The sequence below is a fragment of the Toxotes jaculatrix genome, chromosome 2 (genome assembly GCF_017976425.1).
Source record: "Toxotes jaculatrix isolate fToxJac2 chromosome 2, fToxJac2.pri, whole genome shotgun sequence".
Classification (NCBI taxonomy): Eukaryota; Metazoa; Chordata; class Actinopteri; family Toxotidae; genus Toxotes; species Toxotes jaculatrix.
The window spans coordinates 29,412,553-29,429,367 of record NC_054395.1 but is presented as its reverse complement, the minus strand read 5'-3'; the positions used below and the strand labels follow the sequence as shown (position 1 = coordinate 29,429,367).

Sequence of the window (16,815 nt, the reverse complement as noted above, 5' to 3'; positions counted from 1 at the left end):
GAAGATTCATTTAACTGTAAAGTAAATCTTTTCCTTGTTCCTTGTTCAGATTTGTGTTGCAGACTCTCAGATTTCAGTCCAGTCCTCTTCAGACCAACTGATCTGTTTTTTAATTTTGGTTTTGACAAACTAATGTGTCATTATCATCCACAACATCCACATTTGCCAACTATTTTTCTGTAGAAGAGTTCTGCTTGTTGTTGCTTTCAGCTCCACAGTAGGGCTGAACGATTTATGGTTTTCTGGTCGAAACTGCGAGTTCAGACAACGCGATCATGTGAGGCCGTCACACGGCGGCGCAGCATCTGTTCTGGAAGAGCTGCTCCACGACCGAAGAGTCGGCCAGCGTGGAGATGTCACCCAGGTCCCGTTCGTCGCAGTGCAAACTGTCAAAGGAACAGGAATCATATCAGACATCACAGTTATTAGAGTGCAGAGGGCATTGTGGGTATTTCGTTGCATCACTTCTTTTCCCACCACACACTGTCCACTGAATAAGCTTTTACTTTTCACATTTGGATTAACTGAGCCTCGAGCTACTCACATTGACACGTAGAAGCCACATCCAGGTACCAGGTGAGCACTGACAGTCATCACTCATTTTAAATGTCAACAGGCCGACAGCTGATCTCAGCTCGACCCAATCACAGATGAGGGGGAAAAAAAAAGGGTGGATGGATGTTTGATTACATCGCGATCATAAAACAGTTTGCTGATGAGCAGTTTGGTTTAAGCTGCTGGTTAATGTTACCATCTGAGACACTAACAAACATAATACTCACCCGAGTCTTCACACCAAGAAGAGACTGATGTGAGGTCTAACTGGACATCTCTGCCTCCTGTTCCTCTTGTGAAGGTTTCTCTAAACACTCAGTTCAAACGCTTGTTTCTTTAGATTTGGATTAAAAAAAAGGATCTTGTCCTCCAAATACTCAGCTGCTCACATATGAACACGTTTGGAAATCTTCATATCACCGTGTGAAAAACAACCCTGTAACCCTGAACATTAACTTCTTACATAAAGTTTTATTCAGCTTCATTATTCATGTTTCTACAGCAGTTTGTTGATGATAGTTTCTAAAGTGGCTGTTTCCATTTCACATTCAAACAAACATCAGTCAGACATACATCAGTCATTCCACTGTTAAATCATTACAGAACTAAGCTAATGTCTAAGTACATAAATATTTTACTGCAAACATGTAAAACAAGACAAGTTTATTTGTATGACATGTTTCAAACATAGGCAAGAGAAGTACTTTACACAAAGCACAGAAAAGCATTAAAATCAAATTAAATTGGAAATTACATCAATTAATTAATCAATTCGTTTTCGTTTTTTTAAGTGTCTTGTTTTCCACCTCATGCTCCTCATTGTGTCTTAAACTGCCCCCAGAAACAAATAAAGTTCTCTGAATCTGAATCTAACCACAGTATAATAAAAACAAATCCAAATTAAATTCAACTAAAACAAGTGCAGAAGAGAGAAATCAAAGTTTTACAGTCCCATTTGTTTCCTGATTAAAGTCATTAAACCTGATCACAGGGTGATTAAACATTAAGCTGAGTGAATTCTGAGGATTATTTTACTGATAGAACTGTGATCGACATGTTCAGCCAGGATCTGCAAAAGAACAGAACATATTCATGTTAAACAGCAGCAGAAAGAAATAACTCACTAATAATACTTATTCATTAAATACTTAAACTAATGAATTAATTGACTATTAAATACTTAGAATAATAATTTAAACAACAGGTTGGGACTGGTGTGTCCATTGAACTACTTACACTGACATACATAAGCCACCTGCAGGTACTTGAAGGTCCCGACACACGGGTCTCCAAACACCGAGTTGCTTGCTTGGACCGTGCAGCTGTTTTTCCCGTTACAGCTGCGGATGCAGAGCGATGCGAGTGAATATGAAACCTGGGTGTTAACCTCCAGCTACCACCGTAACACGGAAACTGAAATCAACAAAGAGGAGGCAACTGCACCTTTCAGCCACTTTGCTCGTGGGACTGGAGCAGTCGGCGTTTTGGACTTCAGACACAGGACGTCTGTAAGAGCACGTGGTCTGGTCATGGCGTCCGTAATCAGCACCGTACACCTGTATAACCTGCCCCTCGTCTGACGGGGAGGGGAGGGGAGGGGAGGGGAGGGGACGGGACGGAGAGGAGAGGAGGGGAGGGGACGGAGAGGAGAGGAGAGGAGAGGAGAGGAGAGGAGAGGAGGGGAGGGGAGGGGAGGGGAGGGGAGGGGACGGAGAGGAGGAGAGGGGAGGGGAGGGGACGGGGAGGGGACGGGGAGGGACGGGGGGGGGGGGGGGGGGGGGTGGTGGACAGAATAGAGAAGACAGGAATGTAGTTCAGCTTTAGAGAGAGGCACGAGACCAAATGATACTGAGCTGAGTGATCTTACCACAGTGCAGCTGCGCCAAAGAGTGCTCGCACACAACCAGGTGATCTGTGAAAGAAACGGAGATCAGATCAGATGTCAGACTGTGGATGCATCAGTCACAGCGCGTCTCTGTGAATCATTACGCTGGAACAAATTCAGTTTGTCGTGTTAAATGCTGCAGCTTTGCTTCATCATTCATTTCATACAGACGCGTTACTGACTCGCTGGGAAGCAGGTGTAGTTGGTCTCCAGATATTTAAAGGTGCCGGGGCAGGGATCAGAGGTTCGGACCACGTCTGCGTTTAGTTCACACACTCTCTTACCATCACACCTGCAACAAACACACAGAGGATGGATGAGTAGCACTGACTTTGAGGTTAGGGCTGAACGATTTTAAGAAAAGGTCTAATTGCGATTTCGACTTAATTTACGATTTTTTTCCCCAAATCAAGCTTCAGTGAAATATTCACAATGTACGGTAACATTTACAAACATGACAGAAAACTACATCATACCATTAAAACATTAAATGCCATTACTCTAATGCTATAAGAGCATCTTTGACTGTCTTATCTTAATGTAGCGCAACAAAAAATCCTGAACTGCGTTAAACTAAAAAAGTGAAATATCGCAGGACAATGTTCTCTCCGGTGTGTCAGCACTTTTTTCTTTCCACTCACACGGACAGCTGTGGGATGGCAGCCCGGCTGAAGCAGGTGCGGGAGGGAATCACAGATCTTGTGTCCAGCGTGTCGAGGAGCTTTTTCAATCCGTGTTCGGTGACCGTGTTAACAGTCAGCATCGTTATCTCCCGGTGTGTTCGGCTGCTCTCATCATCCGGAGTGACGCTGCTAAAACATGCTGGAACTGTCTGTTCGCTTCTTCGGGTCTGAGCATCATTCTCACACTTTTCAGCGGAACTTCTTCATCATGCAAACACCTGTGCTGATTTTTCAGGTGTCGGTATAAACCGGTTGTGTCTCCGCTGGATGTTGCAGCTTCAGCGCGACAGGTTTTGCACAGTACCTGTTTCTGCTGCACGTCTGCGGCCTCAGAGTCGAAACGCTCCCAAATGAGCGACGAGCTGTTTTTACTGGGGATTAAACGCCGTAACTCCGCTTCTGCTCCAGCTGAAGCCATTTGACTAATGAAGCAGCAGGTGGAGCAGGTGATACTGATTGCGTTAGCCTGACCTGTGCACGAGCAGCGCGCCGCTTCTGATCGGTGAGCTCGGAAGGTAGGGAGGCGGCAGGTATCAGATCCTGGGTCAGTCAGGAGCGCTGCAAAAAGCCGCAGCTTTGGCGATCACGTGATCGCGTTGTCTGAAATCGCAATTTCGATCAGAAGACGATAAATCGTTCAGCCCCATTTGAGATGCAGCAGTCACAGTATACCTCAGTATACCTGCAGGTGTTGTATTGCTCGTTTACCTTGTCCTCAGGTTGTCCACAGTCCCCTGCTGAGAGCACTTTGTATTGGTAAGCTGCTGTGGAGGTCTTCCCTCACTGCAGGTCTGTCTGTCTGCGCGTCCGTACAGAGCTGACTGCACCCTGATCACTCCAATCTCTGGCACCGCAAAGACAAACAGCCACAACATTTATCAGAATGACCGGGAAACACTTAAACACTGGTACAGAGGAGGAAACGAGTGGTGCTCGAAGTATTAAAGAGCAAACAGAGAACAGCCACACATCAGGTTAAAGCCCACAGACCGTATCATTACACAGACTTGTTTCCTTCCACTGTTCTTACATTTAAGTACCAACAGGAACTGCTCAGTGTTTTACTGGTAACAACAAAATGACAGTGTGAATTGCAGGCTGTATCATAAAGTGTTACCAGTTATTTAAGTAGATATTAGAAAGTCAGTGGCTGATAATCTATGATTGGAAAGTACATTACTGATATGTTAACTGGAACAGACACGTTTTTTCCTGCCCCTCCGTGAACTTCAACCACATTATGGAGTAATGGTTTTGGGCCTGGGCCACTATAAGCTCATGAACATGACCCGGTGAGCTCTAAAGCTTCTGTACAGAAAAGTTTAGAGCTCAGTCTCACCACAGCTTAGACGCTGAACGAAGTTACATGTGATGATTCTTTCTGTCGAAACATCTAAAAAAAAAAAAAAATAACAGATGTGAAAGTTTGATTTGAAATGTGTTCAGGACAAAAACATATTTAAAAAATATGTGTAAGGACTGAAATATTATACTCTGTGTTTTCCATTTACCTGCTGTCCTGAGCAAACACGTTGCTGCCAGCACTGAAAAAGAGACATCACAGTCAAACAGGTGTCCCCTTTAAACTGGACCAGGGTCACACCTGGTAAACACCTGGACTGAGTGTGAAACTGTTGTGGAGCCGCTGTATACGCTGGACACGCTGGACACAAACTAACTCCTGGTCCAAACATCCGCTCTATGTTTTTCTTTTTTCAGCTCTTCACCTGTTTGCTTCTCTCCTCCTCTCCCTGAACACAGCAGGTTCATTAGCTGTTCTCATTAACGCGTTTCTCTGTCAAACGAACCGACAGGTATGAGACTGAGCCGCGGCCTGTTCAGATCCCATGTTAACCTGCAGTCACCGAGCTGCGGCCGAAAACCCTGCTTTTAGAAAAACCACACGCTACGTTACAGACAGCGGCCGCTGGGATTTCAGGTACATTTACCTGTAAAATGATCGGTCACGTCTCAAAGCTCACGCTCCCAGGACAATACCGGAAACTCTTCTACGGAAAGAAGCTAAAGTTTGTTCAGGAAGTTGTTAGATTTGTCATTAGGTGTTTTTTTTTTTAAAGAAAAACATAAAAGTCGCTAAAGGGTCTGAAAACTTAGCAAATCCACAGGCAACAATACCTGTAAACGCCCCTCGGTGACGTAGGAGAAATTGTTCGCGCCATTTTATTTTGAAAAGCAATAGCCAATAGGGAAGCTCCAACACTCAGCGGGCCGACCAATGGTGTGACTCCAACACTTGGTGAGTCAGCGGGCCGTCCGGTCAGAGGTCCTTACTCTGAGGGGACTTAGTATTAGAGCGGAACATTAGCGGCGTGACGGAGCCGGTGTGGCTGGGTTTCCCATCGGACACATGACAGTGACGCCTTACAATGAAAAGGACTGAGCTTCTTCAACAAGAGAGCACAAATATTATCAAATAGAAACTGAAAAGAAGAATTGACATTGTTAAAATGAAGTAAATCATTTCCCCAGTCATCAGTCGTGTACTCACACAGTGTGCTGCTGAGTCTGTGGCGGAGCATGGTTTCTCTGGCAGGTGAACGGTGGCACTGGCTGTAGATGGGACGGATGCACCTGTATTTATGCTGCTGGGTCGGCACCTGAAGGTGTTTCACAGTAGATGACAAACAATGACTGATCTGTTCAAATGTAAACTCACAATCAGTTGCTGGGCGTAGCAGACTATGAGAAAAGATAATATACTCATTAGTCATTATCCATTGTTATGAGAGGGAAAGAGGCTTCTGCAAAATTCACAAGGATGACATGAAGGATGTTTACAGTGTTTCACTCATCATCGGCCTCTCCCTCTGTTCAGCTGTGGGTCTGAGGTTTTTTATTTTATTTTTTTTAGCCTGGAAACATAAAGCGACTGATTGATGGCAGGTCTCAGTATCTGCACACCTGTACAGAGCTGTGTGTACACTGACCACTCCTCTGTCTCTGACACACCTGTGTGTTTTTTTTTTCTTTTTTCCTGGTAACAACAATCCACTTATTATGATTTTATTTTCCACCTGGTTAGCTCAGTGTTAGCACAGTTGGTAGAACTGGAGACTCAATCTCCCAGGGTCGTGGGTTTGAGCCCCACTCCGGGTACGGGCGAAGGGGGCAGCCGCCCGGGGCGGCATCACATGGGGGGCGGCACAACCACGTGAAAAAAAAAAAATCTGGGCCGCTAAGCGGTTTTTTATTATCTATCATATTACTGTGTGGGGAATGAGCACATTGGCGCCCCCTGCAGCTGCAGGTGCCCCTGCTCAGAAGCTGTGTGAGGAGGGGAAAGGGGAGGGGGACGCGGGGGACAGTTCACCTCTGGGTCTCTCCCAGATGGAACGGAAAAGGTGGGGGGGCGGGGGGGGGGGGTCCACTGTATAGAGAAGAGTTTCAAAGCTAAAGTTGATCGAGTCGTGCCTGAGGTCAACATGTCTCAGGAACGGCTGCTCTTAGTGCAATAGTGTTAGAATTAGATTTCCTTTAGTGTGTTTTCAGTGTGATGAAGGATTCGTGCTATTCAGAATATTTATTCTATATGTTATTTGTATATTATTCTTTTATTTTTTTATTATTCTAAAATAATAAAATTATAATGTTTTTATTTAATATTATTTTTATTCTCTGCTGTTGCTATGTGTGATTGTGATACTCTATACTGATTTCTGATAACTTTAATTTCTAAATTGTTTGGGCAATATTGGAGGGTTGTAGGGTTAGGGTGCTCGGAGGGGTTCTCGCCCAGGGAGTAATTCAATGTAGAACCGCCACTGCATGGGCCCACCACCCGTGGGTCTTCGGTGCATTGTGGACTGGGCGGCACGTGTAAGTGAACTATAGAGGGTCCAGATGTGGTGCATGGTGGACACTTGGACTGCCAGCAGTTTTTTTTTTCTAGAAGTTTTCTGAAAGATTTGTGCTGAGAATACGTGAAGCCAGAGTCTTTGTGCAGTGGATCATCCTGGTAGTGATTTGATATTTCTATTAGGAGAATGTTGTTTAGGAACATCATAGATATGTGTTGCTCCACAGTGTAATCAAAGCTTGACACAAAGACACACATCAAGCAGTGAACATCACAGCTCTTTATTTAAATCTCAGAGCAAACCATGTTTCTTGCCTCATCAAGAAATGATCCTTATTTCTTTGCAGAACGCCAGACCGTCTTTCCGTTTCTGTCGAGAACCAGTTGTCCTTCATTAGACATGGTCAGGCGCATCCGAGAGTTTCCGTCTGCTGAGTAGCTGCCTGAGGCCCAAACTGGTTTATCTTCTTTGGTGTACATAACCAGGTTGGCATCCTGTTGCAGAAGGATTCGAAATGGGCTTTTGCCATATGTATCTGACGCCCAAACTGGAGCCCAGGTGTAGATGACAAAGTTGCCGTCTTCCTGTGTGTGGGAGGATTATGTACAGTTAGAAATTTCATTAAGGTTTGGTATTTTATATTTATCAGAAATAAATACTAAAAAAATAGATAATGTTAGACACACACAGTTTCCAGGAAGTTCCTTCATACTGTCAATCACTTGAAACTGGGCCATGTCACAATCAGCTGGCACAAAGATAAGAATATGTGTTTCTCCACCTGGAAGACGGCCTTGTAGTTGCCATTTTCACTGATGAGGCAGTCCCCCTGACGCAGCTCCTCGTCAGTGCTGATCCAGCTTCTGCTCATGGTTCTGCTGACAAAAGGGGAAAAAGGGTTTGGTGACTCAGGATGGAGGACCAGAGGACAGCTGAGGATCCAGAGACACATTTTTTGACGGCACTGCTTCAAACGCACAGCTCACTCAGCCTCAGGCAGGAACCAGTTACACAAACTGATCTGATCTCTTGCTCGTACGAGTAGTTTAAGAGAATTTGCCCATTTTTTTCTCTGAAGCTTGAACAATATTCTCGAGCGGTCCGGACCTGTTTGCAGAACTTTGTGAACAGCACAGCTGAAACACACACCACGGACTCTGCTGAGCACGTTATGTTTTTGTCTGCTGGTTCGCTCACAACAGGACGTGAAGCTCTGCAGCACAGAGAGTTTTCTTTTTACTCTCTGATAAAAAGTCTGTGAGTGAAACCTGCCCTCCAACAGAGCAGAACAGGCCGGACTTCATGATTATTCTAAGGCGGTCGATGGCTCTGATGATCAGATCTCATGGATGTGCACGTCCGTGTTTTTGCATGTGGTCAAATTACAACAGCTGAACTTTTCATGGTTACAGCTGGGAGGCAGGAGAAGATCCAATATTTCTGACACCATAAGAGTAAAGTGACAAATTAAGATTCTTGTAAAATGAACCAACAGTTCAGACAGAAACTAATTCGCTCGTGTATATGCAGGGGTGAAACTCACCAGCTGTAGCAGGTCCTTCAGTCTGAGAGTCTGATGAACAGCTGCAGTGATGCTGGACTGAAACCAGTTGGATTTATATCACTGCAAGAAAACAGGGGGTGGAGTGAACTCGCTCATCGTGGAACTTGGCCTGTTAGTGAACCTCCAAGTCCTCAGATCATTTACCTGATTAAACACTGATTATATGAAAAAAACTAAAAAAAAACACTAAACTTCTGCACTGAAAATTCCTGTTTAAGTAAAACTGCATAAACGCGATCAGCTAAATGAAATGTTGTGGAGTAAAAAGCCTTTGAATTTTAAGAAAATAGATTTATAGATTTAATATTGCATTAAATCTCTGCAGTTGAAGATTCATTTAACTGTAAAGTAAATCTTTTCCTTGTTCCTTGTTCCTTGTTGAGATTTGTGTTGCAGACTCTCAGATTTCAGTCCAGTCCTCTTCAGACTGACAGTTTTTTAATTTTGGTTTTGACAAACTAATGTGTCATTAGATAGTTTTACTTTTAAAATCTTTTCCTTGATTCCTGTGAAGACGCACAGATGAATTTCACAATTACAAAACAGCAAAACAGACGAACAAAGACTTTAATTAAAAAACTGACATGACTCAACCACAACATCCACATTTGGACATCCTGATATTTGCCAACCGTTTTTCTGTAGAAGAGTTCTGCCTTTTGTTGCTTTTCGTTGCTGATCTCAGAAGTTGCACAGCTGCAACAATGCTTGGACATTTCAGTGAAAACTAAAGAACCAAGTGACCAAAAACGTGTTCTGCTTGTGAAGGAGTTAAATTGGATAAGATGAGACAGGAGAGACGACCTATAGCGTGAGAGCAGCTGAGCGCGCTCAGTCTGATAAGCTGTTGATGGTTGAGATCATCCACCTGAAAATGACTTTGGTTTGTGAGTCTTGTTTTTCCTGTGTGTGGAATAAAAACAGATAATATCTGTGCTTCATTCTGTGGCACTAACTTTCTCACTGATTTTTCAAGTTTATTACTTTCATTACTTTTATTATCCCTCACACTGGGGAAATTAATTATTCTCTGCATTTTACAGCAAGTGAACCAAACACACACACAAGCATGCACATGCACAAGAGACGCAGAGCCCGGGGAGCTGGGGTGGATCGGTGCCTTGCTCAGGGGCACCACAGCCATGGTCACGGGGGGGCCGGGGGGGGTTGTTTCCTTCACCACCCATATCCACTGTGCTTGGTTAAGGGATCAAACCGGCGACCCTCCGATCTCAGGCCGGTACAAAGCCGCACTCTTTCCTTGCTGCACCACAACTGAATCAGAGGAGCCGCAGCTCTTTGACAGTATGTTTGCAGGCAGCTGATAAACCCACAGACACACACAGACTGTGGGACGTCCAGAGCGTGACTGCTGTGTGAGCGTGAAAACCTTATCAGCCACACGAGCCCCGCTCACACATTCAGTGTTAGTGTCGAGTTGTGTTCACTTTTATGCATCACTGTTACTAACACACATACACACACACACACACACACACACACACACACACACACACACACACACACAGACGATGCACCCTGCCCAAACACACTTTGACATGTGGACTGGAGGAGCCAGGGATCGAACCCGTGGACAACCCACTGTACGCCCACTGTCACAGACAGTACAGTAAACTGAACAACACTAACCTGTGAGTAAATAAAGGTTCTAGTGTCATACAGCTATAAAGATCTGGATCTCTGTGAACCTTCAGTGATAAACAGCAGGTTGTGCAGAGGAGCAGGTGTTTAAAGGAGCAGCCGGTGACACAGCGTGAGAGGCAGTATCAGGCAGATCATTTTCATGATCGAAACTGCGAGTTCAGACAACGCGATCATGTGATCGCCAAAGCTGCGGCTTTTTGCAGCGCTCCTGACTGACCCAGGATCTGATACCTGCCGTCTCCCTACCTGCCGAGCTCACCGATCAGAAGCGGCGCGCTGCTCGTGCACAGGTCAGGCTAACGCAATCAGTATCACCTGCTCCACCTGCTGCTTCATTAGTCAAATGGCTTCAGCTGGAGAAGGAGCGGAGTTACGGCGTTTAATCCGCGCTGAAGCTGCAACATCCAGCGGAAACAAAACCGGTTTATACCGACACCTGAAAAATCAGCACAGGTGTTTGCATGATGAAGAAGTTCCGCTGAAAAGTGTGAGAATGATGCTCAGACCCGAAGAAGCGAACAGACAGTTCCAGCATGTTTTAGCAGCGTCACTCCGGATGATGAGAGCAGCCGAACACACCGGGAGATAACGATGCTGACTGTTAACACGGTCACCGAACACGGATTGAAAAAGCTCCTCCACACGCTGGACACAAGATCTGTGATTCCCTCCCGCACCTGCTTCAGCCGGGCTGCCATCCCACAGCTGTCCGTGTGAGTGGAAAGAAAAAGTGCTGACAGCTGAAAAATGTGGAGTATTCTGCCACAGCTACTGATGTGGTCACGCAGAACGACCGAGCCGTTTCTTAGTCTGACTGCACATTTCATAAATGACAAGTTGAAAAGTCTCTGCCTGCAGACAGCACACTGTCCCACTGACCACAGCGGACAGAACACTGTCCCGGGATATTTCACTTTTTTTAATTTAACACAGTTCAGGATTTTTTTGCTCGACTCTAACTTAAGACAGAGATGCTCTTTTAGCATTAGAGTAATGGCATTTAATGTTTTAATGGTATGATGTAGTTTTCTGTCATGTCTGTAAATGTTACTGTACATTGTGAATATTTCACTGAAGCTTGATTTGAAAAAAAAAAATCATGAATTAAATCAAAATCGTAGTATCTTCCAGATAAATTGCAGTTAGATCTTTTCCTAAAATCGTTCAGCTCTGCTCCACAGTGTAATCAAAGCTCCACACACAGACACGCACCAAGCAGTGAACATCACAGCTCTTTATTTAAATCTCAGAGCAAACCATGTTTCCTGCCACATCAAGAAATGATCCTTATTTCTTTACAGAACGCCAGATCGTCTTTCCGTTTCTGTCGAGAACCAGTTGTCCTTCATTAGACATGGTCAGGCGCATCCGAGAGTTTCCTTCTGGTGAGTGGCTGCCTGAGGCCCAAACTGGTGTATCTTCTTTGGTGTACATAACCAGGTTGGAATCCTGTTGCAGAAGGACTCGAAATGGGCTTTTGCCATATGTATCTGACGCCCAAACTGGAGCCCAGGTGTAGATGACAAAGTTGCCGTCTTCCTGTGTGTGGGAGGATTATGTACAGTTAGAAATTTCATTAAGGTTTGGTATTTTATATTTATCAGAAATAAATACTAAAAAAATAGATAATGTTAGACACACACAGTTTCCAGGAAGTTCCTTCATACTGTCAATCACTTGAAACTGGGCCATGTCACAATCAGCTGGCACAGACAAAGATAAGAATATGTGTTTCTCCACCTGGAAGACGGCCTTGTAGTTGCCATTTTCACTGATGAGGCAGTCCCCCTGACGCAGCTCCTCGTCAGTGCTGATCCAGCTTCTGCTCATGGTTCTGCTGACAAAAGGGGAAAAAGGGTTTGGTGACTCAGGATGGAGGACCAGAGGACAGCTGAGGATCCAGAGACACATTTTTTGACAGCACTGCTTCAAACACACAGCTCACTCAGCCTCAGGCAGGAACCAGTTACACAAATTGATCTGATCTCTTGCTCATGCGAGCAGTTTAAGAGAATTTGCCCAGAATTGGCTCTGATGATCAGATCTCATGGATGTGCATGTCCATGTTTTTGCATGTGGTCAAATTACAACAGCTGAACTTTTCATGGTTACAGCTTGGTGGCAGGAGAAGATCCAATATTTCTGTGACGCCATAAGAGTAAAGTGACAAATTAAGATTCTTGTAAAATGAACCAACAGTTCAGACAGAAACAACACAGAAACTAATTGACTCGTGTATATGCAGGGGTGAAACTCACCAGCTGTAGCAGGTCCTTCAGTCTGAGAGTCTGATGAACAGCTGCAGTGATGCTGGACTGAAACCAGTCGGATTTATATCACTGCTAGAAAACAGGGGGTGGAGTGAACTCGCTCATTGTGAAACACTGATTATATGATTATATTATTCTGCACTGAAAATCCTGCTTAAGTAAAACTGCATAAACACGATCAGCTAAATAAAATGTGGAGTAAAAAGCAAAATCTCTGCAGTTGAAGATTCATTTAACTGTAAAGTAAATCTTTTCCTTGTTCAGATTTGTGTTGCAGACTCTCAGATTTCAGTCCAGTCCTCTTCAGACTGACTGATCTGTTTTTTAATTTTGGTTTTGACAAACTAATGTGTCATCAGATGGTTTCACTTTTAAAATCTTTTCCTTGATTCCTGTGAAGACGCACAGATGAATTTCGCAATTACAAAACAGCAAAACTCTCAGACTTTAATTAAAAAACTGACATGACTCAACAACATCCACATTTGCCAACCGTTTTTCTGTAGAAGAGTTCTTCTTGTTGTGGCTTGTTATTGCTGATCTCAGAAGTTGCACAACTGCTACAATGCTTGGAAACTTTAGTGAAAACGAAAGAACCAATTGACCAATTGACCGCTGCAATTGAGTTCTGCTTTTTGTTGCTTGTTGTTGCTGACGCCCAAACGGTTCTGCTGGTGAAGGAGTTAAATTGGACAAGATGAGACAGGAGAGACGACCTGTATAAATATGTAGCATGAGAGCAGCTGAGCGCGCTCAGTCTGATAAGCTGTTGATGGTTGAGATCATCCACCTGCAAATAATAGCACAGATAATATCTGTGCTTCTCATTTTCTTCACCACCACCACCCATATACACTGTGCTTGGTTAAGGGATCAAACCGGCGACCCTCCGATCTCAGGCCGGTCCAAAGCCGCACTCTTTCCTTGCTGCACCACAACTGAATCAGAGGAGCCGCAGCTCTTTGACAGTATGTTTGCAGGCAGCTGATAAACCCACAGACACACACACACACACAAAGATGATGCACCCTGCCCAAACACACTTTGACATGTGGACTGGAGGAGCCGGGGATCAAACCAGTGGACAACCCACTGTACGCCCACTGTCACAGACAGTACAGTAAACTGAACAACACTAACCTGTGAGTAAATAAAGGTTCTAGTGTCATACAGCTATAAAGATCTGGATCTCTGTGAACCTTCAGTGATAAACAGCAGGTTGTGCAGAGGAGCAGGTGTTTAAAGGAGCAGCCGGTGACACAGCGTGAGAGGCAGTAGTCATGTCCATTTACTGTCATTGCAAACACTTTGATACAAACAGGGAAAAGAAACAACACAAAGCTAAAGATGAACAGAGGAAAAAAAAAAGGACAGTAAAATTCTCTTTCCTTCACCCGAGTTATTTTAGTCACAAACTCCTGAATCAAAGAAGCAGCTCCACAGTAGAGCTGAACGATTTATCATTTTCTGATCGAAACTGCGATTTCAGACAACGCGATCATGTGATCGCCAAAGCTGCGGCTTTTTGCAGTGCTCCTGACTGACCCAGGATCTGCTGTGTCCACTATCTTACACATACCTGCCGTCTCCCTGCCAAGCGGGGAGATGTAGGTTTCAGCAGTGAGGATCACTTCCGCGTTCAAAAAGCTGCAGTTCCTCAGCTGCCGCTGGGGGCTGGCTCCAGAAGTGAGCAATTCTCCATTGACCCCCATGTTAAAATAGCCAACTTTACAGCCTGAAAAAACATATTTACAGCCTGGCACATTTTATGTTTTTGGCCTCTATTGATAGTTTCCACCTCCGTGAAGACTGTGAGGCAGGTGAATTTTTTTGTACCACAACCGTTTTAGTGTTATTTAGGCTTAATAAATTAGGGCGTGGTTACGTTGAGTGACAGCCCATAGACAGGCACAGGCAGTTAGCTCTTTGCTAAAGCATCGGCTGGGCTAGGCGGCTACATCCAGAGGCCTCCAGCGGTTGACGGGCTGCAGTGTCCGTGTTTGTCGTGCCAATGTTCGGATAGGTTTTTGTGACAGTATGGCTTGTTGTAGTGTAGACTGTACTAACCGACCGTCGAAGGAGTCTGTGTTGCAGTTTTTTCGGTAAGTAAATTTCTCACTATTTTACCTGGATGTTTGCACTAATTAGCATGTATTAGCATATTTTGCCGCTAGCTTATGACTTAATTGCCGATTTCCGGTCACTGCTGATACAGATAGAGGACCGGAGCAGCTAATGTTAGGAACGCTGCTGCGGTGTGTTCCGTGCTCTCAGAGTCCGTTTATTGTGTGAATACTAGGCTACAATTTTATTCCGTCTCATTTTTCTGTTTAAAAAGTCCGACACTGCATGGACAGAGCAGCTCCGTCAGTCAGCGGCTGCTGTAACTGTAAGTGGATAGTGGATGGAGGCAGCGGTGAAAGCCGGTAAATATCACATATTAAACATTTTAATATATTTAATATTATTTCAAGTGTTCCGGCGTTATAGTTTGTAAGGAACAGGTACGAGCTCGCTCTGTGTCGCGGTTACACGGGGTCGAGCTTGTCGGGTCGGACTCAGGGATGTAGCTGCGTGTAGCTGCCGCTTAGCTTGTTAGCCTAGCTGATTAGCTGATTAGCCTTAGGCTAGCTCGGTTGCTCCGAGCTAAGTGGCCGGGTTCCCGGCCGGCTGACCCGTAGAGTAACCGCCTCTCCGCCAAATATGGAAAGTACACTCCCACTAAAATCCAAGATGGCGCAGCTCAAATGCCCATGGTTTGGTCACAGAACCGACTCCCCGAAACCAATGGGTGACGTCACGGGTGCTACATCCATGTCTAATACAGTCTATGCTCCCTACCTGCCGAGCTCACCGATCAGAAGCGGCGCGCTGCTCGTGCACAGGTCAGGCTAACGCAATCAGTATCACCTGCTCCACCTGCTGCTTCATTAGTCAGATGGCTTCAGCTGGAGAAGGAGCGGAGTTACGGCGTTTAATCCCCAAGAAAAACAGCTCGTCGCTCATTTGGGAGCGTTTCGACTCTGAGGCCGCAGACGTGAAATTACAACAGCTGAACTTTTCATGGTTACAGCTGGGAGGCAGGAGAAGATCCAATATAGATAGATTTATAATGAATTAATATTGCATTAAATCTCTGCAGTTGAAGATTCATTTAACTGTAAAGTAAATCTTTTCCTTGTTCAGATTTGTGTTGCAGACTCAGATTTCAGTCCAGTCCTCTTCAGACTGACTGATCTGTTAATTTTGGTTTTGACAAACTAATGTGTCATTAGATGGTTTCACTTTTAAAATCTTTTCCTTGATTCCTGTGAAGATGCACAGATGAATTTCGCAATTACAAAACAGCAAAACTCACAGAAAGACTTTAATTAAAAAACTGGCATGACTCAACAACATCCACATTTGCCAACCCCTTTTCTGTAGAAGAGTTGTACAACTGCTGCAATGCTTGGAAATTTTAGTAAAAACGAAAGAACCAATTGACCAATTGACCGCTGCAATTGAGTTCTGCTTTTTGTTGCTTGTTGTTGCTGACGCCCAAACGGTTCTGCTGGTGAAGGAGTTAAATTGGACAAGATGAGCCAGGAGAGACGACCTGTATAAATATGTAGCATGAGAGCAGCTGAGCGCGCTCAGTCTGATAAGCTGTTGATGGTTGAGATCATCCACCTGCAAATGACTTTGGTTTGTGAGTGTGTGGAATAAAAACAGATAATAGCTGTGCTTCATTCTGTGGGACTAACTTTGTCACAGCTGTTTATAATTTTTATTACCCCTCACACTTCTCTGCATTTTACAGCAAGTGAACCAAACACACACACCGATGATGCATCAGACGCAGCATCCTGCCCAAACACACTTTGACATGTGGACTGGAGGAGCCGGGGATCGAACCTATGGACAACCCTCTGTACAGTAAACTGAACAACACTAACCTGTGAGTAAATAAAGGTTCTAGTGTCATACAGCTATAAAGATCTGGATCTCTGTGAACCTTCAGTGATAAACAGCAGGTTGTGCAGAGGAGCAGGTGTTTAAAGGAGCAGCCGGTGACACAGCGTGAGAGGCAGTAGTCATGTCCATTTACTGTCATTGCAAACACTTTGATACAAACAGGGAAAAGAAACAACACAAAGCTAAAGATGAACAGAGGAAAAAAAAAAAGGACAGTAAAATTCTCTTTCCTTCACCCGAGTTATTTTAGTCACAAACTCCTGAATCAAAGAAGCAGCTGCACCTTTTTTTTGGGTTAAACATCAGATATAATTATTAGCTTTTTACATCCAGCTGCACTGTTACTTAGGTTGGCACACTGAGACACAAACAGCCACAGATTAAAAAAAAAAAAAAAAAAAAAAATATTATATATAAA

At 44.4% G+C, this 16,815-nt stretch overlaps 3 protein-coding genes across 6 annotated transcripts; all 3 read right to left on the bottom strand.

The window, feature by feature from the left end:
• Positions 1-1,321: 1,321 nt before the first annotated feature.
• Positions 1,322-5,728, bottom strand: LOC121187667 (L-rhamnose-binding lectin SML-like). 2 transcript variants are annotated; one of them, XM_041047020.1, is made up of 9 exons: positions 4,851-5,050; positions 4,635-4,667; positions 4,463-4,516; positions 3,832-3,967; positions 2,623-2,732; positions 2,423-2,467; positions 1,999-2,131; positions 1,792-1,895; positions 1,322-1,624 (listed from the first exon to the last, which is right to left on the bottom strand). In XM_041047020.1, exons 1-9 carry the CDS (start codon positions 4,891-4,893, stop codon positions 1,614-1,616), a joined length of 669 nt encoding a protein of 222 aa, XP_040902954.1. In that variant the 5' UTR covers positions 4,894-5,050; the 3' UTR covers positions 1,322-1,613. The 2 variants fall into 2 exon arrangements, with proteins under 2 accessions (XP_040902954.1, XP_040902963.1); XM_041047029.1 differs by lacking the exon at positions 4,851-5,050 and adding an exon at positions 5,633-5,728 and having other exon boundaries at positions 1,323-1,624.
• Positions 5,729-7,205: 1,477 nt separating this feature from the next.
• Positions 7,206-8,564, bottom strand: LOC121187690 (mannose-specific lectin-like). Of its 2 annotated transcripts, none has more exons than XM_041047062.1 (3): positions 8,485-8,564; positions 7,723-7,816; positions 7,206-7,525 (listed from the first exon to the last, which is right to left on the bottom strand). In XM_041047062.1, exons 2-3 carry the CDS (start codon positions 7,810-7,812, stop codon positions 7,274-7,276), a joined length of 342 nt encoding a protein of 113 aa, XP_040902996.1. In that variant the 5' UTR covers positions 7,813-7,816; positions 8,485-8,564; the 3' UTR covers positions 7,206-7,273. The 2 variants fall into 2 exon arrangements, with proteins under 2 accessions (XP_040902996.1, XP_040903005.1); XM_041047071.1 differs by having other exon boundaries at positions 7,723-7,819; positions 8,485-8,553.
• Positions 8,565-11,389: 2,825 nt separating this feature from the next.
• Positions 11,390-12,513, bottom strand: LOC121187680 (mannose-specific lectin-like). Of its 2 annotated transcripts, none has more exons than XM_041047040.1 (3): positions 12,429-12,513; positions 11,911-12,004; positions 11,390-11,709 (listed from the first exon to the last, which is right to left on the bottom strand). In XM_041047040.1, exons 2-3 carry the CDS (start codon positions 11,998-12,000, stop codon positions 11,458-11,460), a joined length of 342 nt encoding a protein of 113 aa, XP_040902974.1. In that variant the 5' UTR covers positions 12,001-12,004; positions 12,429-12,513; the 3' UTR covers positions 11,390-11,457. The 2 variants fall into 2 exon arrangements, with proteins under 2 accessions (XP_040902974.1, XP_040902983.1); XM_041047049.1 differs by having other exon boundaries at positions 11,911-12,007; positions 12,429-12,492.
• Between the last annotated feature and the right edge of the window lie 4,302 nt (positions 12,514-16,815).

Bases quoted from the DNA above. Each gene is read 5' to 3' on its own strand.
- LOC121187667 (XM_041047020.1), bottom strand. From the start codon at position 4,893: ATGAACCTGCTGTGTTCAGGGAGAGGAGGAGAGAAGCAAACAG. The intron at 4,517-4,634 runs GTAAATGGAAAA...TTTTTTTTTTAG, and splicing joins GTGTTTGCTCAGGACAGCAG to ATGTTTCGACAGAAAGAATC. The intron at 2,733-3,831 runs GTAAACGAGCAA...TGTTTGTTGCAG, and splicing joins GTGGACAACCTGAGGACAAG to GTGTGATGGTAAGAGAGTGT.
- LOC121187680 (XM_041047040.1), bottom strand. From the start codon at position 12,000: ATGAGCAGAAGCTGGATCAGCACTGACGAGGAGCTGCGTCAGGGGGAC. The intron at 11,710-11,910 runs GTGGAGAAACAC...TCCCACACACAG, and splicing joins ACTACAAGGCCGTCTTCCAG to GAAGACGGCAACTTTGTCAT.
- LOC121187690 (XM_041047062.1), bottom strand. From the start codon at position 7,812: ATGAGCAGAAGCTGGATCAGCACTGACGAGGAGCTGCGTCAGGGGGAC. The intron at 7,526-7,722 runs GTGGAGAAACAC...TCCCACACACAG, and splicing joins ACTACAAGGCCGTCTTCCAG to GAAGACGGCAACTTTGTCAT.